This window comes from Apteryx rowi, unplaced genomic scaffold, assembly GCF_003343035.1.
Source record: "Apteryx rowi isolate R43461 unplaced genomic scaffold, aptRow1 scaffold_1, whole genome shotgun sequence".
Classification (NCBI taxonomy): domain Eukaryota; kingdom Metazoa; phylum Chordata; class Aves; order Apterygiformes; family Apterygidae; genus Apteryx; species Apteryx rowi.
In genome coordinates this window covers 11,267,182-11,292,189 of record NW_020447196.1, presented here as the reverse complement: position 1 = coordinate 11,292,189, position 25,008 = coordinate 11,267,182, and the positions used below count along the sequence as shown (strand labels likewise).

At 39.3% G+C, this 25,008-nt stretch overlaps 1 protein-coding gene across 1 annotated transcript in view; it reads right to left on the bottom strand.

Annotated features, from left to right (window-relative positions):
• The window catches only part of CDH13 (cadherin 13), a 488,994-nt gene that overhangs the window by 373,930 nt on the left and 90,056 nt on the right, over window positions 1–25,008 (bottom strand). Inside the window, exon 2 of the mRNA XM_026059344.1 lies at window positions 20,879–20,990. Within this exon, the coding sequence (XP_025915129.1) occupies window positions 20,879–20,990 (112 nt within the window). The remainder of the gene's footprint in view (window positions 1–20,878; window positions 20,991–25,008) is intronic.

Genomic DNA, 25,008 nt, shown 5'->3' with positions numbered 1-25,008 from the left:
AGGCCTCCCTTCTGCCGCCGGGGTCACCTGCCGAAGCCGAGCCTCGGGGTACAGACCAAGGCACGGGAAATTCCCGTCAGCTGCCGCAGGCGCACACTAACACGGATCTGTTTCTCATCGTAATCGCCCCACAAGGCATTGAGGTTCACTGGGATCAGAACTTAATGTTCACAGATGCCGTCATAAAAAAAAAAAAGAGAAAAATCAACATTTAAGCAAGTGTTCAGTTTTAAGTACATGCCTGTCTCGTTGAAATGATGACTCCTCAGTGTCTGTTGAAAGTTAAAATAGCGCTTACGTGCTTAAACCACAATTTAAGAACACAATCACCGTTCATTCCTATGGCCAACACGTTAGACCGCTATATATTTCTATATGATAGACAGCTGAACAAGTCAACTTAGAGTCTCTTCATATACTTCTCAGGAACGTTTACAATATTGAGGCCTTCGAAAGCTAGAGAGATGTGCAAACACATTCAAAAGTATATATTTTTTAAGTATACTCCAACTGTGCTGCTTTCAGCTTTTGTGAATACACACGGATGGGACGGAAGAGGATTGTTCCACTAACTTGAGGCATAAACCCAGTCACTGAGACAACAGTCAAATACCTGAAATGCTTTTTTTCCCCAAGGTGCATAACAGTTTACCTTTGCGTCAGCATCCTGCCAAACAGCATGGATAGCTTTTCTTTCCCCTCTTAAGCATAGCTACTTAACACCTGCACAAGTGCGCCTAGGCTTCTCTGCACAGACCCTAGAACGACATAAATAGCCAAGTAGAAGGAATTTTGTTTTCCTCTTTGTGTAGAGATAAGAAAAGTGACCAAGAAAACCACCACCACCATAGAGAAAATGATTTTTTTCTTATATTTTCTAAATGAATAAACTGGTATGAAAGGCAGAGCAATGGCTCTAGGAGTGAAGTCCTATTTCTCCAACGAATATCTAGAACACTCCAGATATTTAAGGTTCTTCTACCACCTTCCCATCACAGCACCCAAATAACCTGAAATTCAGAATTTAATAAATCATGTAACACCCTTACAAAGAAAGCAAGCTTTCTGATTCCAAATTTATGACACAGGTGTAAATACTCGGGCCTAGATCATCAAAAACACCCTTTGAGGATCTTGGCTCAAACAAACCTACCTACAGAAATCCTGTGGTAACAGGGGAATAACAACCAGAAGCCTCCCTAGTTCTAAGCAACTGTCTATCTAGACGCTGGAGCAATATTTGTCTCACGCTTCTTAATACTTTTACCATGCAATATTCGGACAAGGACACTACCCACCTTCCCCTGCAGTTCTCCTAGTTTTTGCTCTTGGATGACAGACAACCTTTGGTCACTGGGATTTGGAACCAACTCATCAAAACTCAGTAAGAGTCTGCTTTCCAAAACCTTATATTTGATCTCTGTGTTTTATGATTTCAAGAAGAGCATGACTCAATATGGAAAAGAGAGAAGAATGTACCTATCAAAATAGCAATATCAGACAAAAGAAAACACATTATTTTCACTCCATTTCTTCCACTGTTTAATAGCTTGACTTTTGTATACTAGCATTCCACAGCTATAATATGAAGACAGCCACAGCATAATGTGTTTTCTTCTAAAAGGTCATCATTATATTAACAGTGTTTGATGCATTGTGACCACTGTGCACTTTTTTTTAAGAGATAAGAGTGTATCTAACATTTTTCTATAATTTATTGGCATTAAAGAAATTTTATTTTTTTCTTTCAGAAGAACATCTGCAAGTGATTGGCATAATTCATGCAACCTTTGCAGCTGCAACTTTCTCTAGTAGAGTAGAAAGCCATGTTTGTCAAGATGCCTGAGTGGGATTAAAAAAAGAAGAAGCAAAAACTTAAAAAATAACCCTCCCTAAAACTACAAAAAAAAGTTAATTATTGGAAGTAAATGTTTCGTGATCTGTGTATAGTACCCAGAGCTGAATAGATCGTTAGCTAAATACCCTGTCAGCATTCCACATGAGCATATGTTTTCCTCATAAATGAGTGCACAAGTTTGCTGCCAGTCTCAGTGACTTCACCAGAAGTATTTACATGCATCAGGCAACAAGTAGGACCAAGGAAAAGAGGCAGTTTTCCCATGGTCTTAAGTTCATAACCACATGTATTCCCATAAACTGAAAACATTTAAGAGCAGTAAGAGTCAGAAAAAATGCTCCCTGCGCACTTCAATCCTCAATAGAAAACCACAGTATCTGGCAAAGGCTAAGAGGTACATCCAAAACTCACTATGCCATTTAGTATGGCTCTTTTTGCATTGTTCGTGCCCTCCCGTTGCAGTGCAATTTCTTGCAAAAAAAATTTTACATAAGAATCTCCAAAATTATGTATGGAAGGCTAACCACTGAGCTGCACATCAGACCAGGAACGGCAGAACAAAATGCACTGTAGCTCTAAGACCTGGCCTGGGGGTCAAACGGGTCGGGGATGGCTCACTGCAGAGTTCGCYTGCAGGCGCTGCGGGTGGCAGAGCAAGAAGTTAATGGTATGGATGCGGGTGGTTCAGCGACAGCGGGCCTCCATGCCACCGAGCAGTCCCAGGCACGTTCAATTTATGACTATGGATGTAGCCAGAGCATTAATGAGCAATACAGGCGAGATTTTGTGAATTCCTGGCTCCCATCCGCACAATGTACACACTGTGCAGCATGAACACTGCCCATAAACTAGCTATCAGCCAGAGATCAATACACAGAGAAACCAGCTAAATAAAAGCAAGTCTGAGCCTCCTAAAAGTCTCTCCAGCATCAGGCTCCTGGCTTTGCAGCAACGGTCTGGTGCCCCCAGACCACCCTGCAGAGCACCCCAGCTCAAACCGCCCGGTGCATGGGGCAGGTCCCCATGCGTGTTCATCTTTCAAAAAATCTGTTGAATTATTTTAGCAATTGTCAACATTTTAAAGGTACTGTAAATGCCTGGAAAACAGGCTAATCTCCAATAATTTCCAGCAGTGATCTACCAAGGCTCTCACTAACACAGAACAGATGTAGCAGGATATTCCCTGCCTCAGAGGTCACATTACTTCTAGCAGCTACAATTATTTACCAGCTACAGGATGCCTTTGTACATGGTGCAAATAGGAGGCAATTTCGATAATAGCCCTCCCCTCTCCATTTCCCCCAGCCAGGCTGTTTTGAGAGAGGCCCTGCAACTCATTTAATTTTAGAGAAAGGGAAGCGCTGTTTGCGGAAACCCTTTGGTCAGATCTGTTTGTCTGCTTATTTCTGGGCCGTAGGAGGGGCAGCATTTGGAGCCGTCAGGCTCRGGAAGCAGGTGGGTGGCAGGGACCTGGGGTCCCCCACTGCACTGATTTCAAAGGACTGGAATCGACATCAAAGAAGTGTGGCTCGTGAAAGGTGTTCAGCACATGAAATGAGTTCAAAAACCTCCCAGAGGTAGAGTCTTCCTGCGCAGAGAAGCTGCAGTACTAAAGGAGCTCTATTAATTAAATATAGCTTAATAGCATCTGCTGGCAGATACTTAATAGTACCAGGGCTGTTCCCAGAACACTCAAATCTGGCCACGAATGGAGAGGGGGTAAAAGGCAACAAATGCTGGAATTTGTTTCATAGGATAAAAAGAATTAAAAAACATTTTCATGTACATAGCACATAAGGCACACAATAAAAAAAGAGAAACTTTCCCTTGAGCTTTCAGTAATAGGAGCTGTTTGTAGCCCAGATAACACATTTCCACCAGAGGCTTTTCTCCTGGATCCTCACCCAGTCCTGTGTGGGAGAAGGGGGTCTTGGAGTGAATCTTTCTTTATATTGACCTCTTGAGATGCCGTCCTCTCTTCCTCATATCTGGCAATACCTTGCTCTGCTGTTTATTCACATCCACTTTTGCCACATCTTTTCACTATTGATTCTTTCTTTGCAGTTTCCCAATTAAGGTAGATTCAAAAGAAATTAGGGTAGCAAAAGCTACCAGCAGGGGAAGAAAATCCCACTGGGTAAGTCAGGAGGACTGTTCCCTACTTATCTATAGGTATGCAAAGGAAGATATTTCTTGGTTAAGACCTTGCTTTCTTTTTACCAAGATTCACTAAAATACAGTTTTTATATATGGAAGCACAGCATAAGATGTAAGGGTTCATCAAGGCAGGGATCTGGATATGTTAGGGAGAGAACAGCATGATGGAAGGCACGGACCAGTGTAAAATCAAGAGAGCTGATACAAGGTGCTGTGTTTGGTGCTGAAAGGCACAATGTCTTCCTCACTGATCCCATTTTTCATAAGCATCATTATGTGTTAATGATGTTAGTTATTGGTGCTGATTATCAGTATTGATTAGACATTGCATTGAGTGTGATCCAAACTCACTTTTCAGTGACACGTCCTGCCTGTGGCTTCTGCATCATCTTGTGCAAATTTAACAGTAAGTAGTGAATTGGGTATTCCAACCACTAAGGATCCCAGTTCAAGGTACAGTTTGAGTGCTCTCTCCCCACGTTTAAAAAAAAAAAAGCACAACACACAAAAAACCCCACTACAAACCACACACAAAGTCATTAGTTAGCCCATATTAGAGGAAAACAGTGGTGAGATGCAAAGCCCCTGCTCCAGGCCAGCAGAGCCACACGAGGCGAGCGAGAGYCCAGGCTGTGGTCTGCTCGCAAGGGCGAGGCAGACGTTCAGGTACACGTGAAGCTCAAATGCAGCAGTATGTTTTCAAATCACAGAGCAGGGTTAAAGGAACTAAACACATTATATGTGAAATGAGTAAATAAATCGCAAGAAATGGAATTAAAATGAGCATTAATCAGAAGGGTGGTGAGCTCTGCATGTTCATGGACCAGTTCATGGGAGTCTTTCTAATTACCTTTCAAAGGCCACTTTATCCTATTAAGATTATCCTCAGGAGGCACAAGACTTGGAAAAAAATTAAAGAAAAACCTGACCACATTTATCATGTTTAGAAACAAACAGAAATTGATTTTTATTTATCTTATGAAGCAAAACCTCCGTTATCTTTCTCTCCTGATAGTTAATCCTTTTTTTCCTGGCAATATAAATAATGAGAGACACACCAATTAAGCTGAGGGTAACCTTCCAAGCAATGATAGATAAATACCACGACACCAACTTTAGTAAGCAGTACATGTAATTTCTCTTGTGCACAAGTGTAGATGTAGATTACATGACAGTTTTAGACTCATTGCTATGACTAAGCAAGCTGTAAATTATGACAGGTCCACATGGATTACAGATGATATTAAGCAATGAAAAGCATTAGCTTTAATAAGGTGCTTTGTCTCTCTCAAATGCCACTCTTACTTTCTCTAAGAGCAGCCACTAAAATCGATGCACAGAGACCTCTGCACGCAACAAAGTCGTTAATTTTTGGAACTCCAGCCAAAAGAGCCGGAAAACTGGGGACAGAGGTGGGTGTCTGGGGTTCCTCCTCTGCAACGCACTGCACCAGCCACTGATTCAAGGTTTCTCCAAAAGGAAGCACCCCAAATCCCTCCGACTGAAAGGGAGCCTCACACAAAGAGGGCAGATAAATTCCCAATTACAGCTCATCATATTTTTCTCCCCAAAATAAATTTTTTTTGTAAGCAAAACTAAAAGTTTTACTTTTTTTTTTAAACACAAATTTTTGCCTTTTAAGCCAACTCTACCAGCATCTACCTTAAAGCTAGAGTCAAGGAATGCAATACCATACATATTACCAGATGTAGCAGGACTGCATGCACAGGAGAAACTAAAATACGAGACCGTGAAAGAGACTGCAAATTGAATCAAAATGCCGATTATACTTTTAATAACAAGGTAATAGCTCAATCCAAGTCTCAGCCAGCTCCCAATAAAGCCAATGAGAGCTGTCTCACTGAAATCAAAGGATGTATGATTAGGTCCTCACAGAATTATAGGCAATAATATATTCAGAATTATATAGAGTTTCAGGATGACATCTAAAAGCCTATTTTCCTTCTGGAATGCTGCAATGAAGCTACTGTAAAAAAAAATCAATACATAATTCAGCATAGTAGAAAGATTATTACAAAGAGTTATTAATATATCACAAAGATTTTGGATAAAAAGAATGAAACTCCTCATTGGTATAAATCAGTATAGCATGATTTAAGCAAGCACACTAATACGGTCTCAGACTAGAAGAAAACTGTTCTGGGTTTTTAAATGGAATCCCTAAAGCATTAAAACCAATAACAGCATTATTTTGCAATGGGGGGGGGCAGGGAGGGAAGGTGTTAAACCTTCAAGATAAATTTTGTACGTTGATATTAACCTAAAATGTAGTTTTTTGTGATATGTTCCAGGACAAGGCAAATAAGCGTTTCTTAACTTAGTTTGCCAATTTTACTCTCAGGCTTGCACTGTTATTGATAATATCCATCAAAATCCTTGGTCTTCTCGAGCAGCTGGCAGAAATTTCTAAGTGCTGACTCACACACCTAAACACCCTCCTGTCCACGCTAATCTCAAATTGGTTTTACTTTCCAGAGGTAAAACAGAACTGCATAAACTCAGCCAAAAATGGCGAGTCAAACTCAACATATCAGTCTTCAGCACCTTCTATAATTCCTGTAAAATTTTGAGATCCTACCACAGAAGTTTTCTGCCAGACCTTAGAAAGCTTCAGATCAAAACATACTCAACTGCATTTCTATCTCTTTTTTGGAAAAAAATAAAGACTTTTCCCCCTCCTACTCTGTTTCAGCTCCTGTTTTACTTCTAATTAGATCTTTTAACTACAAAAGGGGGGGAGGGGTACATAAAATAGTATATTTGCATCCATTAGTGAACATCAGTAGAAGTCAGACTTCTGACAGTCGAAGAACTATCAAACGCTATTTCTAGTTTCAGCATAGTAGAAAAGGAACTTTAAGTCCAGGTTAATTTATTAAGAGTAAAAAGGGATACTGCAATTCATACTGAATATTTGCCCTTTATGGATTAKTTTTTTCATCCTGCTATTGCAATTAGAGAAGAATACATTGATTAATGTAAGATTAGAAGAGGAAATCTATTTAAAAAACCTTGGTGAACTGATATATTTGATAGAAGAAATCATTTTCTTAGATTTTAAAAAATGTGCCTTAACCTTTTGGGGCCATATTAACATAGTTCCTGACTACCCTACCACACCACTCCACAGCAAAGGAAAAGAAACATGTCACCACATCTGGTGACCTACACATCTCCAGAACATACACATTATTCTTGGAAAGATAAAAACCCCACCTTGATTAACAAACATTAACTCCTTGTCATTATGCTGGATCACTGGTTCATAACAGCTTTCAGAGGAAGACTTTCCCATTGTTTTCCTATAGGAAATCTCTGAAGCAAGGACAGCTTAGGAAGTATGTGCTTATTAAATCCATTCATCTCAGGGAAAGCAGCCATTAGCACTTTGAGCTTAGATGTTATGCTTTGTTGTGAAAAACCACCAAGTGAAATGCCAACCATCCACATTTCTTATTGGCATGCAAGGTGGCAGGCCCAGGTAATACAGCTATATGAGCTCCTTTGTTTTTTAACATTGCTCTTAACATTGTAAGCCAATGGCAAATAAATCAGAGTATGGCTTTCTTAAGATCCATTAACAAACAAGGAGCAGATGATGTGCAAAGAGAGAGATGTTCAGGATCTTTCAAGGGCATCCACATTGCTTTTCTCATTTCATAGCAATGTCTAAGTTATTAATTTCTCTGTAAAATTTCTGTTGTCATTTATCATTAATAATGATCACTTTAGGGTACTCCAGAGAGGAAATGCAGTCTAGTGTTCTACTGAAATCAATTTACTGACACCATTAGAGTTGCACAAATAATTTAGTTTTGGTTCAGCTGCCAAACAGATGACGTTGAGCAAAGGGTTCCACCGGAATCAAATTTAGAAGAAAATCACTTTTCTTGCCAAAAACAAAGTTGCTTCATACAACAGAAAGCATTCCTTTTGATAGGCAAATAAAGGTTTGACTTCTAAAATGTGGGGAGGTGGAAGAGGAGAAGCAGCAGCAAAGTTTGAGAATTACAAAACTACAGGTGGAGAAGGAAACGCAGGAGATGTTCTCCATCCACTCAGTAGCTCCCCAGTGAGAATATTCTTAGGGCTCTGGAAGGCTTTAGGTCACCTGCTCTCCTCACCCAACACTGTGGGACCCTGCGCCACCCTCCTGCTTCTTAGGACACTCTCCCACCCCCTCTTGTCGGAGTCATTTCACTTGTACCCAGTTAATCATTGTAAGGCAGAGGGGAGAGAAGAAAAAAAAGAAGGAAAAAAAAAAAGAAAGAAAAGCCAACCACAGAAATGCCCTTTAGCAGGTGGCTTGAAAAATCCAGAGAATGAGGCACTGTTTTTCTGCTTCCTGATGAAACTGTTGTTTACATGTTTCTAAATAGGTTAAATTATACCCAGATATTCTGCTGCACTCTCTACAAGCAGGTTCCAGTTCCCACTCCCTGTACACTTATTGAAATAGCTATAAAAATACCTATTTTTAAAAGAATACTTCTATTTTTTTATTTTTTTTTAAAGAAAAGCATGAGCATTCAGGTGAGTGGGGTCCAAAAGAACAATCTTCCTCACATGGAAACAGGCAAACCAAATGAGTCACTCCCTCATTTAATCCACATTTCATTATTCCATTTGAAAAGCGACAGTTTCAACAGAAGGAAGAGGCAACAGAAGGGCGAAGCGGGGCATATGTGCACAGCTCACACGCTTCACACTCCTGGGCATATGGCACATGTAGATACTAGTAAAAGCTCTGCTCTTGGGGAAAGCCTAGATGAGGAAACGCGACGCAGCACATAAGCTCTTGAAGACTGCCACAGACACATCACAGGAGTGCCCGGGTGTCTGCTCACTCTTCTCTTTTGGTCTAAACAGGTGCTTTATTTAACTGACCTTTCCAGGCACCACCTCCTTCTCTGGATGGAAATAAGGATTCATATCTCATCTTCAGTGTCCCCCACCGGTTCTCTCCACCACCGCTAAGCTGGCAATACCCCAAGAAACTCGTACAGGCTTCTCCACACAGGGCAGGCTGAAGGCAGGGGTTGCCACCGCGTCTTCCAGCTCCCCAGCTCCGAGGGAAAGACCGTGCACATTTGAGACTAGTGTAACCAATACGCTAGACACAGCACACTTCTTCCCCTTACTTGGAGRCACTATTTCCAATATCCTTCCGTTAAAGCTGGTCTTGATTCTTGCTTAACAGTTATTTATATCTTATTAAAATCTGTCAGTCCTCGCAGGGGCAGTGGCAGCAGCTCTGGCAAGCGGCGCTGTCCCCAGGCAGCCGCCGTGGCCGCCCTGCGCCCGTCACCCTCCTCGCCCCAGCCTGGCTCTGCCACCCCGACGTGGGTGGCGGGGTGCACCACCCACCCTCCCCGCCTCTTCCGAGAGCTCACCCCTACATCCAGGGCTTCRGTATGCTCAAGGACATCATTAAGAGATTTACATAAAAAGCAACCAGTAGGTCTAGATTTGTTTGCTCAGTTCCCCAAAGCCAGTCCAACTTACAGCCAGGAAGAGCAAGTTCTGGCACGCGAGCTCACGCATGAAAAAGAACAAACTTTACCTGAAGCAGGACCCATGTGTGGAAACTGGACCTTGCACTGTAGGCATGGTCCTGAGCACAGCTACTCAAGATCACCTGCTTCAGCATGGAAAACACTCAGCAGGAAGCTTGTGCATGCCTTCTCCTTTGCCAAATAACCAAATAGGTAACGGTCACCTTACAATTCTGTCAACGCCAAGCCTCTCTTAAAGGACAAAMATTTTACATAAGCAAAACTTCTCCTGAAGCTAATAGGATTTAAGCATGTGGTTACACCAAAGTGGAGCTGAACTTCTAGATAGAGGATGGACAGAATTAAGTTCCTGCTTAAACACCTTGGTAAATCAGGATCTAAAGCATAGCTATGGTRCCAGAAAGGGTTAAGCCACATGGGTCCAGCACTTGCTCACCGTACAAGTAATTTCATTTCAATTAATTGGCAGTGCTAACTGTAGTTAGTATCATATAATTCTGGGAAATGATGCTGACATATGAAAACAGTAGTAAGTAGTCAATGACTACTATTTCCAGAGGCAATAAGATTAATAAATTTATTATGYAAGTGTTAAAGCTTCTATATTTCARCTTCCCCTATCTTTAGCGGAGAAGCTATTAAAAGACAGAATGTCTCAAAGAATAAAAGTGCCAGAAGTAATAATCTAATTTTTATTAAAGTTTCTTATTTTGATTTATAATCGCCAGAAACTCCTGTTCTATTGTGCCAAAAAACATCCACTTACCTGCATAACATCTCTCAGACATTTCTCATAAGAAAGGCCAAATCTTACAGAACTTTTGAACATTTCACCTTCTTGTTCGTCAGAAGAGGGAACTAATCAGCTCCATTATTAAAGACGGCTTTAGATAACTTCCTGTGACACAATTTTTTTTTTTTTCCCCTCCAAGAATTCAAACGAAGCAAGCTTTGGTCACATATCACGCTGTACAGCTCCCAAAATACTGTTTTGTAGAAAAATATTGTAAAAATGGTTGTTTCTTATTTTCTTCCATGGTAACATTTAAGTTGTTCCTCTACAGATGCAAGCTAAGCTGAATATTAGTTTTGCCTAGAAAAGCTAAGATTAAAAAACAACAACAGAAAAAAAAGACCATCAACAACACAACCAAACCTGGACTCTCAGGCAACTGAGCTCACCGGCTATCTTTGCAGCCACCACAAGCRCCCAAGGATTGTAGTCAGGGAACTCCCTAATAGCTGCCTCCCCGCGCTCTACACCATTTATTTGCATTGGACATTATGTTTGAGCACAAAGTCACACAAAGGAACCAAGGAAACCCCCTTCCGCCTCGTTCAGGACTGCCTGGGCTTCCGGCATGAGGACACTGTGGTAGACAGGGACATGGCTGAGCACCAGTTCCTCTCCTTCCCCAGGCCGGATGACGCACCATGAGCATTCACCCGCCCTTCCTCAACAAGGAGATGGCAGAGGGACCCTCTCCCCAAAAGCTGAGCGCCCATCCTGGGAATCGAGCCATCCCCAGAGCTGCACAGACATACCACCCCGTGCACGCAACGGCTCTGCAGGACAACTCCTAACCTTAAGCAGGTCTGCAAGCCCTTAGCCTCATTTCCCACCTCTCAGGCACAGCAAGAGTTGGAGCCTTGAAATGTTCCACTCTAGGAAATTAATACACGTTCTTGTTTGTTCTTTCTCTTCCCCGCCTTCCCCAGTATATCTGGCACATTGCATTGTGCGCCACAGAAACAGGTGCACCTTACTAACAGTAGCTATCCATAATATAACGTTGTAAAGCATAAAATAAGGAATTTAATTAAAGGATAGATTTGGGCAGTTAACATTTCACCTGTCAAAAACAGTAAAATGAAAGTAACATAGGCAATAAGAAAACAGGAGCATGCTAGACCATGCAAGAGCAACTTCTAACCTTAGCACTCAAACATCTTCAAATTTGATTTTTATTATTGGACATAAAAAAAAGCAAAACAACTCATTGAAAGCATTATGTCTACAGCTTCAATTTAGTTTCACAAAAAGCAGCTAAAATGGATTGAACTATGCTTTGAATGACATGGAAGAAAATTGAAGCCCTGTATTGCATTCTTAACCACCTTTCTACAATGACAGAACTTTGTTTTTATTCATCCTGTAATATACTATTGCCATGTCACAACTTATGGGCTATTTTAGCCAGAAAGAACCCAAAGTGCATTCATATTTGTGACTCTGGCGCTGTATACAGCTAGTCAAAGCTGACGTTTTTCTAAAGAGGCCAAGGCTAAGTTGCCAGCTTCACGTTCCGACAGTGCCACTGGGCTGACATCTCCGTGTGGCTCCTGTATAAACCAGCCTAGTCTAAAGAGCAGCATCCAGGTTGCCATAGGCATGATCTTTTAAGGCCTTCCCTGCGCTCTTCCTTGGTTGGTTTATTTGCTTTTAAAGAAGTTCCAGATTTTTATTAAAAAATAATGGCTTTCAGTCAGGCTTTCTGAAGTCATTTTTTTCTTTCAGCAGATCCTACCAGAGTTGACATTTTCTTCAGGGATTTAAAATAGTTGCACAAACATTTTAGTTAATATTTGCATCACGTGACATGCGCTTACTCCAACAGCTACAGCTGCACTTGTCTGCCCCATAAGCAGCAGTAGGTAAAAGGCATACAGATATTCAAAAATCATTCCACGATGACGAGGGCTTTCAGAACCAATCCATGAAAATTACCTCCTCTTTCTCTTCTCTAGAGGAGAAGTTCAGGTGGATGAGCTGAACTGAGACAAGGGACAAAATCAGAACACTTGCCTGCAGCTAATACAAAGCACTCAATTTAATAAATTTCAAAAAGACTTCATGAATTTATTGCCTATGTTACTTACTACCAAAGAAAGATATAGATCATGTGCCACAAAAAAGCTACATAGAGGGAAACGCATATGTTAATGCGGACAACAGCCGATACAGATTGTCCTGCCTAGAAAYGGCTGCTTTAAATAAGCAAAGGGAAAGAAAAACTGAGCTGAGCTGAAACATAACTTTTTTAATGTGATTATGGTCATAATTTGATTTGGATTAACAGAGAGAAATCTTTAAAAGTTAAATGATTGTGAGTTACATCTACAATTATTTTCAAGAACACTTGCATGCTTTAAGATATCATTAACTTAAATGAGATCCTCTGTTTAAAGAAAGATTTAACCTCTCATACTTCCACTAATTCACACTAAATGTCCATATTGCACTTTGAAACAAAATGGAAAAGGTTAGCTATCCCTGATTCCTTCAAATGGTGCCACTTTAAGATCCTCAAATTAAAAGATCTGTCAGAAATATGGCCTGTGAAAATATAAAACTCCATACTGCAGAAGGGTAAGAAGGTCTCAGGATGAAGCAGGTCACGTGTCTCCACCTGCTCACGAGACACCAAGAGCAGCCTCCCACCCGACAAGAACAGGCTACTGCCCAAGAGGCAACAGCACAACGCCAGCTCCAAAGCAGGGCCAGAAGACGTATGTCCCTGCCTCTCATTTCCTCAATAACCCTTTTAAATCTCGTTAACCACGAGCAATTTGTGTCAGACCGTCTGCTTGCTGAGTTTGTCCCACTCTAAGTTATATATATTTTCCTAAAGGACAAAGATTTCTGGCCTAACGTGTTCATGTACCCACAGGGAACGAGGCTGCCTCTTGGCCTATGTCGTCAATCAGTTTGGGCATAATAACTTAATCTGATTTTTGATTTGGAAGTGCCAACTAGAAATGAACAGAAGAGTCTTCCATTAAAGCACCTGGGGACATTATAACAGAGGGTTTTCATTGCACTGAGCAGCTGATGCATCCCGCTAATGCCAAGCAGTTGGTCATTGATTTAGACTATTAGAGCAACAGCTGGCACGCTTCAACCAACCAAAGCCTCAACATATTTCAAAAAAGTATTATATCTATAACTCATGATGGTTCCTGGAAAGCCTCCAGGAACCAATCTAATCTCAAACCAAGTAATCTGCTACTCTTCCATCTTACATTCAGAACCACACAGTTAACAGCATGCACTGTCCCAGTTAAAGATCGCTCTTTTTTACCGTGATTGCATGGCTTTTCTCAACAAAATAGACAAGAAACTTTCTGGTTTTAGGTTTTGATTTTCTCAGCCTTGGAATGATTATACAAACCTGTTAATGACATAAGTAGATTTCACTGTTACATATGGCTTTCCCTCCACTGCTTTACAAGAGCTGTCTTTGGGCAGGGGGGATTTGTGACTACATCCCTTTGAGATTTTGACTTAAACCTGAAGCTGCTTTTCAAAGACTAATTCTTTCATATTGTCATATTGTTCAGTTAAGGCTACCTCATTTTTTTTAAAAAAAAGTCATTTAAGTTTAATGTATACACAAACTCATTTCCCCTCAAGTCTTTATAATAAGCTGACATGCACTGCTTGGAAGGCAAACTTGTCCAACCACCTGGCACTCAACAACCATCATTCCATTTTGTTTTGCTTTAATCATATGTGAAAGGAGTTTAACATACAATATGATATTCTGTTATATCTATTCAGAGATGCATCTGAGGTATTCTACATTACTTACAGTCACAATATGTATTAGCAATACATACACAGATAAATATCTTTCCCTCTCTAAATCTGGTCTTAGTCATGCATCCAATGGTCAGAACTCAAGCTCTGATATCCAAGTTTTAAGCGTGGGTATGTGCACATTAAGATATATTTTGGAGTTCAAAAATCATTCAACTATCCAGGTGGATAGGCTGACAGACTTATTTCTGCAGAACCTGATACGGCATGCTCAGCATAGGAACCAAGCCATATTTTTCAACATTTTCTAAATAAGTAAACTCTTCAACATACTGAGCCATTTATGGGAAAGAAAAGTAATTTTAAGATAGGTTCTTGTAAAATTCAAAATCTGTTAAAAACATCTTTATTTTGAATAACCACAACTATGTTTCAATGGGGATGCACTACAGATACATGCACGCCAGTTAACTGAAAATTCCATAATTATCTAGCTATTTTACACAAGTCTAGACAGTTTTCTCTGCATTAAATTAAACCAAAAATCATACTTCACTTGAACATGCCCTTTTGCAAGCTACAGCTATCACCTTTAGCTCTAATTACCTAAAACCTGCAATATTCAGCACAAAGAATCAACGCTGAGGTATAATCCTTGTGTTAAAATAGCATCTGGTGCATTCCGGTGTATTGAATTACACTGCCCATTGGCTCTACACAACCTGCAGGAAAGGTGGAGTTGGCGGAGATGAATTAAGTGCCCGATAACTACATGCATCATTCAGAGTAAATAGTCAAGCGTAACAGCAGTAATATCAATAGCATGAAACATTCACAGTAAGAGACCATCTGTACAATCAAGCGGCATGGTAATCAGTGGGAAGAGTAGGTTTGATAAATCACAAATCTCGCATGGCTCTCATCTATTTATCCGAGAATCAGTAGGAAGTGCTTGATGAGGAGTGTGATCAGCGCTATGATGTATGTACACACATGATGCTGCAATAGCAGGAATGGTCTCCGCTGATCTTCACTTCTACAGGCATTACACAGTTCAAACAAATGCAATCTTGCTGAAAGCTACAGCTTTGCTGAACAACAACAAAGCTACCTGCACGCATTAATGATAAGCGGACTAATATATTTCCCATCATATGGGTAAACAAAGATTTTCAGTGTGGTTGAATAGAAAAGCCTGTTAAAATCCACAAAATGAAAATGTACTCAGATAYGAACAGACAAAGCCCTGATCTTGAAGCAGCCCAGGCTCTGAAACATGCAATCTATCACGTAAGAGACAGAAGAGGTCAGCCATTAATTAACATCCAAATTAAAGCTTTTCAAGTAAGGGTCAAAACTGCTTTTGTTTTGACATTTAAATCACTGGCAATGTATTCTCCATTTTAGTATGCGCAACACGTCACCCAATGCCTTTATGTTAATTGCCTCAATTTTTCAAGTGTACTATTTGATTTACTGTCAATTAAAAATACCCAAAAAGCCAAGACTCATGTATGTTAAGTATAAACATGATTAATGTAACACAGTTACATTTCCACATTTGATGGGCCTGATTAGGAACTTTCTATCAGTCTGGCAGGCCAGAGCATCATCGCTACCAGTGACCTGTCAGCCCAGGCAAAGGTAAGCTCGCTTGAAGGCGAAGTGTTCGATGGCCCCAAATGTTTCCAAAAGGCATAAAACCCATAATTAAATGTTGTCACTTATCACCTTATCAACAGCATAACAATCTTGCCTATGTGATCTTGTCTATCCTAGGTATGAACTAAAAACTGTACAAGGGGGGAAAAAAAGATCTAGTCACGGCATTGCCTGTTAAAGGAGTATTTATCAGGACAGAGTTTCTAGTACTTCCGGACAGATTAGAGCTCCATGAATCCTCCCCCACTATATCAAGGGAGCATCTTGCTTTAATAAAATTGCACCAAGGAAAAGGGATTGGGCAGACCACAAGTAGGAGCACCATGCCCCTTTGAGCAGGGTCACAACCGAGACCTTACACTTGATSTCTGCTGTTCCAGCCTCTGGCATTTTAGAAATGGCCACAAATTAGCAATCTGGAARCGTGACGTCTGGATTACCTACAGACAATTGGCTGAACACGCAGCATTAGCTGTACAGAGTTTGGAACTAAGCTGGAACGCAAGCCCTGCTTTGTGGGAGATGGAGGGGCGCTCGTGACAGTGGACAAGAGCGTCACTGTACAGATTAGCAGCATGCAAGCCTTATAAAAACCATCTGTTGCAATTAAATATAAATAATGGCACTTCAGCATTACATTAGCTGTTTTCTCCAAGATTTTTAAGTAATATAATTATTAGGAAAATTCTCTAGTATCATGAAAATGAGAATTTGGTCAAGCAAAAAAAAATTTTTTTTTAATTATAATTTTGAGACTACCCTTCAAAAATTATTGTATGAATTAGTCACTTTTGTCAAAGTTCTGACTAGCTGAAGAGGTTTTTTGGTTTTTGGGTTTTTTTTTTTTTTTTTTGGGGGGGGGGGTGGATCTTAATCTCCATTATGCCAGGGACTCTGAAATACAATTATTCCCTTGAATTTGGGCTGCAAAAACGGTTAGAAGCAATATTTTATGAGAAGTCACAAAAAGGTGTTTTTCTGATAGGAAAAAATAGAAACAAAATGGAGAGGCAGGAATGGAAGACACAAAGGATAAGAAGGGAAAGGAGTTGGGGTCTAATCACAAAAGAGTCCACAAGAAAATGTACTGAATACAAAACCAGGAAAATAAAGTGGTCCAAGTAAGGCTGGAGGTTACTGTTAAGCAAGATGCAATGAAAAATCAATAAAAAGCAGTTCAATCTGAGCATATGAGATAAAAGCTAAGAAATAGCAACAGGATCCCAGTGAAACTAATGGGAAGAAGGGTATGCAACATTCAGAAACAGCTTACGGTCTTGTATTCTTTATCCTACCTCCCAGAAGAGGCAAATAGTGCTACAACCRGCTTTGGGAGAAGCTTACGTTTCTAAACATAGAAACCCTATGTTCTACTTCAAAAGATAAGGCAAACTAACACAACATATCTTACACAGCTTCTCAGTTCTTACATATCTCCCCCTCTTCTCTTTCAGGGTGTAAAAGGTACTAGGAATAGTTTCTGTAGCTCCTAAACTTGTACTACAGCTGTCTACTCTCATATCTCTAAAGACTTCTCAACCTATGAAGACTTAAAAAATAAATAAAAAACCCACACCTTTAAATGTCAGGAGAATTTGGAAATTCTGTGCCTTCTTAAAGGCATTTCTAAGAAAATTCAGGGCACCACTCCTCAGGCTGCCAAGTCCTGTTTCAGGCCACCTAGTACTAGGTCCAATTTCTGCAGAAAAATTTGTCTTGGCAGACTTTGTTCCAGAAAAGCTTTCCTGTTTTTCCTCCTAGAGCTGGCATAATGCATTTCTTCTATCAAAAAAAAAAATATATAGCCATGCATTCACATCTGATCTAGATCAAATGTGTATTACCAGATAACAGAAAAGAAAACAGATGCAATACTGATGAACACGGAGGTATGGCATCAGAAAATGCTTACTGAGAAGAATAGCACAAAATACTACACCTTTCCTCCTTCCTCCCCCCTTAAACTGAGAAATGGAAATCCTTTGTGAAAATATTTCTATTGCAGGTAGTTGTTCTACAAACAAAGTTTGTGATTTTTGGTTTTTTAAAAAAAATCAAAATTAAACACTTTTTTCCATTTACAGGCAGTTTTGTTTTCATACATTTTAAAGTAGCTCAAATCAGGCATTTAACAAGACCTTTTTCCAGTTTCCAATTCATTGAAATGTTTTGGTATTTTTCTTGAAGGTTTTCAAAAAAATCCTATTTTTACTTTCAGAACTGTCAAACAAACAAAAAACCAGAAATCCATCCAGAGCAAGTTACCCACACTAGTCTAATTGGAGCAGTCTCCTGTAATTTATCCACCATGTTTCTAAGATTTTCAGCGATTCTTATTCTTACCCTTCATTTTATCCCAACATATTTTTTCCCCTCAATTTATCAGCTACTGTAAAAGTCTGGATTGAATTCACTTACATTATCTCTACTATGATCCTTTGTCTTCTTTCCCAGCTGTACTTATCTCATTACTACAAGTTGCTCTCCCCCATTACATTTTATATTTGGTTCATCTTGTGTATATTCTTATGCAAAATACATACTATTTTCCTTGTCTTCTAGGAGGTTTCTTAGTATTTTAAGAGCTGCAGTGGTTTTCCTGCATTCTGTAATCTGGTTTCTTTTTACATTACGTCAAAATTGTTTAAAGGTCTTCTGAATATGTGAAATAACTTTTTCCTTCACTCCAGTGAAAGAACAGAGAAGAGAATTCTGTACCCTCAGTCTGAGCTCCTCTCCCTCTTCCCACCAGTGAATGTAAAATATAATTAACACAGGCACATTTAAGAGTCATAAATACATAAGAAAAAACTATAACCTGTATTTAATTACTAGGGAGATACTGTCAATGAAGTTTACAGTAGGCCCTTGCCTAAATTGAAAGATAAAAAAGGCTGTTTTCCAACACTTCAGAAGAAAATTAAGGAGCTCCTTGGCTTATTGAGGACTACAAAAGCAATCACCACTATAGACCTGCTTTGCATATTCGCTCTATTAATTTAGAGAGCCACAGTAAACCTCACATTGCAATACAACTGCTAAATTACACTGCTCTTGGGTAATGGGTATAAAAAGATGCAACAGCATGCAAAGTGTATTCAAACAGACAATTAAAAATATCAATTCTGTTGACAGCTAGAATGAAGAAGCTATGCAGAGGTTTAATACTGCCGCATGAAGGACATACTATTTAGGAGTGATTGAATTAAATCATGCAATGACAGTCTGCCTTTGTTGAACATTACATATTAGGCCAATTTAGTGCCTGCTTATTAAAATAATTTAATTCCCAAGATGGTTTTAAGATGTTTCCAAATCTCCTCCTGTTCTTTCCTCCTCCTCATATTAATGATAGCATCTTAATTATTGGGCTAGCTTCACAMCAGTGCAATTTGCTGGGTCGCCACACAGCAGCCCAGGCAACTCTGGCTTAACCAGCTTGTCCTTTCCATCGTTCAGCAGAACGAGCGCAAATCAGCAGAAGATCYGGCTAGACACACCACAGCATCAATGTATTCAGAGGAAGTCAAAGAGAAGACAAAGGTTATTTTTGAATAAATTTGTGAATATTGCTTTTCTTTGCATAGATTTAATTTAAGCACACAGTGTTGGAGACCTATTACACTTTGTGTTCTGTGAATTCCTACTTTTAACAATATGTATTTAAATTCATGTATGAATTTAAATTCATTCAAGTCATGGTCATCAACTCTCTAAATAAAGAAAAAGATACTTCAAAAAAATCAAAATTGCATAAAGAAATTAGAAGTTTGAGTTCTGTCTTCCAAGCTGAATAATGAACTTACATCCCAGTCAGTAGCAATTACTTACAATTTAAGTTTCCTCTGAAGATGCAACTCTGGCTCCTAAATAACCCATCTAAATGCTTGGGGGTGAGGGGGGAAGTGATCCTAGGAGTTTATTTTAGCACCTGTTAAAGGCTAAAGGACTTTAATCTCAGATAATCATTCCAACAGATTCAGACAAATAATTATATTTCACTTTGAAAGTTTAGTGCTATTTTAAAACCAGTGTGCACATATATTAGACCTTCATCCAAACATGCATAACAGAGCAACTATATCAGTATGTAATAATAGTATCTTAAGGAGGTAACTGAGATGGAAAATGTATGCAACTAATGAATTACATTCTTTTGTATTTCCTGGTTTCACCAGACCATTACTCTACACTGCATTATCAAATCAACTACTTTACTAGATACCAGCACTAGCATCTCATGTCACATATCTAGCACCATTCCCAGTTCAACAGCAAGCAACCAAGCCTAAACAAAGGAACTATTAGTAATATGAATATGTATGTATAGTAATATGTATGCTGTTGGGTTTGGAGATTATGGGAATAGCATCATTAACTACCTTTTAAAAAAATTCTTTAAAATTATTGACCATTGGATAAGGTACTATATTGGGTTGGCAGTCCTGAAATCCCAAACCCATGGAACTGAATAAGYAATTGTAACACTTGCTCACTGATCTACTTGAATGAACTAACACCAGGATTGAAGAGAGTCAAGTCTCCAAAATTCCACCTTTTAGTTTAATGCTTTGGGCATACAGCTTGCATTGTTAGGCAACACCTGGCCGTTGGAAAACTACGGAGTATTCCATTTGTACACCACAGGTAGTAACAATTTTTTKTCACTGATGATCAGACTTGATCCAAACTCCTCTGAATTTTAGGGAAAGACTTGGACCTGCATAGACTTAGARTCAAGCTTCTAGAATATATTTAAACTTGAGTTGTAGGGACAAATTAAAAGAGAAATGTTGATACTCAAGCACTGATTTCCAAGAGAATAAGAAGGAATTAAAATTTCAGAGGAAAGTTACTTTTAAAGAGTGGATGATTCTGAGTTTTCACAATATTCATATTGTCCTGAATATTTATACATAGTATTTTGCCATTTCTAATACATGGAACAGATCAAAGTCTGTATAAATATAGGATTATGGCAGGGGAACCCAGACAGAATCATGACCATATTCAGCACTCTATGTACTTAAAAAGAGAACCTTTTTGATAAATGGTGGGAGTGATATGAACACATGAGCAATAGTTCATTCTGTTTTTGCAGAATAATATATGAAAATAACATACAGTTCAGAACTGGCTGGTCTTCTGTGAATTCAGATGGTTGTTCAACATAAAAAACCTTTTGCTGGAATCCAGGGATGCATTCTAAATCTTCTGCAAATGCAAGCAGCAGAACCTGAGGAAACAAAGAAAATGGACTTTTAACATCCACTCATTCAATCATGTGGGCTTCTGGGAACGATACTGGCTTTGGGCTCAGCGCTCATTAACAAAACATCATGCTCCATGTTCATAAAAGAAAATATCCATCACTTCAACACTTCCCCTTCAAATCTTGCTCACCATAGTTTTTATGTAGCAGTTTCACTTTTGATACAGGCAAGCCAATACAGAGGTCGCAAATAGTAACTCTGAGGGTTAAGTTCTCAGTTCACACATGATCTGCTTACGCTTAATAAAAACATAGGGCATAACACTGCTCCTAAAAACACAGGTGAATCCATCTAAGCTTAAACRTGTGCCTGCCCTCAAAATTATGCATAAAACTCGAGTACTGATTGTGAAAGCCTGACATGCATTTAAATGGTCACACGCATGCAGCAGTGACAGACGTGCATTTTCCACACACGCTTTCTGTGTGCATGGGCGCGTCTTTAAAGCACACACCGTCCTGACTCACGGGGTTACTGAACAAATATGCACAAACATGCAATCACGGCAGCACGAAAATGCCTTCCATCTCRAGATTCAGCCAACAACGCAAGAAGAGTTATGTAACCAGCCCACACCACTAAAACAGCCCAAACAAGGTATGCTGAATTACTCTGTCAAGCTGAGATTTAACTACAAACATAACTCTTCCCCTAAAGGATTAGTACAGCAAGTAAGAGGCAAATCATGTTCGGATATCCCGGCTCCTGGCATCCAAGAGTTGAAACTCTTGCCTTACAGAGCTATAAATAAAAAGCCTGCTTTGGACGTCGGCTGTGTCAGTACTTTCCGAGAAGGAGATGTGTCTGCTTCATCCGATTTCTGACGGTATGAGTTGACTTTGAGATCTGGGCAATCTAAATAGGCCACGAGTTGACTTGTGAAAGTCTGGCGCAGAAGCCTCACATAATAAGGATGCAGCAGACAGACAGGGACCTCTGTTCTTGGCAAAATAATTACAGGACACAGGCTTGGCCTCGCCGCGAAACAGGATGTTTTATTCTGGTTGTGCAGTTCCAGACACTTTCTTCTTTTCAAGATGTTAGMCAAGATGTCAAATCTGTCACCACACTGAGAGTTTTTAATTATCTTTTAGAAGCACAATCCTTCTTGTAATTTATTTTTCTCAAAGAAACTTCTCCTATTGAACCAGATATCTATCTCGTTAAAACAATTTCTGTTGAGGTTCTTCACTTTAGGAAAAAAAAAAATCTTGAAAAGTAATCTTGGAGAAAAAAAAGGCCAAGCAGAGATTTGCGTTGAAGGTAAAGACTGTTGTTCAAAGCAAAATACACTCTGGATTTAACCACCATGTAGATTTCCTATTTTTGGATATAATWAAAGGGTTAGCTGCCTTAAGAAATAAAGCAACTAAATACATGGAAAATAACGCTTAAAGTGTCATACTTGTAGAATTCAGATTATACATATATTTTAAGTGGATCTGTGAAATATTTATACTGAGTAACGAGAAGATGATCATTCGCCCACCACTTAAGGAAAAAAAACGCATTATTGAAAGAATATGACAATTACGCAGCAAACATCATTTGCTCACGTAAACCTGAAGGGCTGGGAGTCTGCGGAAAGCAAGCCAAGGAATGCTAAAGATGCCCTCTCCCCTCACAAGCAGAATCAAAGTCTCCCATCACCTACTGCTTTCCAGCCACACAGAGTGAAGAATCATTTTTAATATCCTGACAATTTGTCTTTCTGAATTCTATTACTGGTAGCTATAGAGAAGTGTCACTAGTTCAGATAGCTGCCATGCAAGTTCGGTCACTGGGCTAGAGCTACGCTCCCAAAGAGGTATTAAGCCAGTGAAACACTTTATTTTTATTTATTTATTAAGTTAATAAAACAGCGCACACATGCTGGTGACCTTGAGCAACCTCAACATTTGCACTGAAAGCAGCTCACACAGAACATGGATCGGAAAGCAGAAGAGGACAACAGTTTCATGCCACAGCACAGGGGAAATTAAAAAAGTCCTGATGTTAAAGTACATCTCATCTCAAAACCAGGGCTCCTCTACCTGCTCCTCTCTGCTGTCAACAGAAAGCTGGTCTCTAAAATAACCTTCCACAGAATTACAAAATCTTTGTGTCCCTTACGACTCCTCCAGACCCAGTGCCCGAAGCAACTCCATTCGGACTGGCCACATCCTCACTGTGGACATGATTTTCTCACCCCGCTTTTACTGTAAACACTCTCTTACGTATCAGCCCTATTTGTATTGGACCTGTTTTCTACTATCGTAAACATACAAGCTGCAGAACATTAATTGGGTCTTGCACTGTTCTCATGGTGCGAAAGACTCTTCCAACAGAGATGTAAATGGTGCAGATACTTGTGAAAACCATCTGCCCAGGTAGGAATTTTACACGCACAAAATGCACACAAATCTCATTTCATCGTGCATCGTATTCTGTAAGACCACATTCTACCTTTAACTTCATGAGAGTAATTTTAAATGCAAAGAAATCAACCTAAAACCCCACTAAAGAAGAGTCAAAATAGCTATGACACACAGTTTTAATGAATAAGACTGATAATTCTGAAAGCTCAAAAATCATGAATCTCTTCCTGAGCAATGAGATTTTCTTTTCCTAAAGTGTTAKTTGGGGGGAACTTATTATTATTCTTTTGACTCATTTATTTGGAAGTATATATAAGAATTTATGCTTCCGAGCTTTTCTTTGAAAACATGAGGACTAGAAATTTGCTTTTTGCATATGAAAACTTGAGATTTTCATATAAAATACTGTGATCTTAAGAGCTGAAAACTGAGAAGAGAAAGCAATCAGAATAATGAGAACTTCCAAGACTGAATTAAATTGCACATGACAAAGTATTTTTATCATGCAGATTGAGAACTCTGAATCTTAAAGTCTTTTCTATCTTCAGGTGCTGCAAAACTAGATCCAGAGAATGGCTAGGGAGGGAGCCAATATAAAAGAAAAAAACATAAGCAATAAAGCAGCACAGTCGCGCTGACTTGCAGGGAAGTGATGAAATCCTACCTTCACTGAAGTCAATAAGAACTTTTTATTGATTTCAGGATTTTGCTCAATATTTAAATCAAGGAGTTATTTAAAAGAAATTAACAGAGGGATGCTTAAACAGAATAACAAGAACACTTACATGTGAGGTTCTCATTTTGCATTCTGCAGACTCTAATTAGAGTCAGCAGGTCCTAAGGCACTTGTTTCATCAAATCACAAACAGACTGGACAAAGTTCTGCTTGTCTTCTGTATTTTTTTAACATCAATTGACACAAAAAATTTAAAAGCTTGCTAATTATGCCAATCGGAGGATAAGTTATGCAAAGGTATTTTAGCATTGCATAAAGGTATTTTGAATTATTTATCACTGAAAGTGATTAAGTTAAATAAAATACAGCTCCTCTGCAAATGCTTTGATTTCTAGTGTGCTATGATTTGGCAGAACTATTTGTTCAATATTTTCATTTTGGAGGGAAAGTTTTCAGTGTTTTAGGATTCAACCTCTCTTCATCAGGAAAGGGGTTCAGAAAAAATTATTCTGAACCTCTGCAGCTCTACCTCACAATCTGATAGTGAATTCAAGTCATTTTTGTAAGAAATGCTATTAAGATCTGGCACCGAGATTCTTCAGGGATGATAAATATCCTTTTAAAGGGCCTACATATCCATTTACTGCCTAGTTCTTTCCTAAATATGAGCATCACACTTGGGATACTGAAGGGTGGGTTATGAAAATGCAAATTAGAATGACTTTATTGGCTCAAATGAATTCAGTTCTCTTGTCACAAGGCAGTACAACTGTGCTAGGCTGCCATTAACTGGAAGCAAAATATGACAAACTTTCACAAGACTATCTAGCACAGGGAACTTCCACAAAGTGCTCGCAAAAATAATGTATGTTTATTATAAGAGTTTTATCATGCATTCAGTAAAAGCGTGCATCTTCCATAATGCTGGAAATCTCATTAATTTTGAGG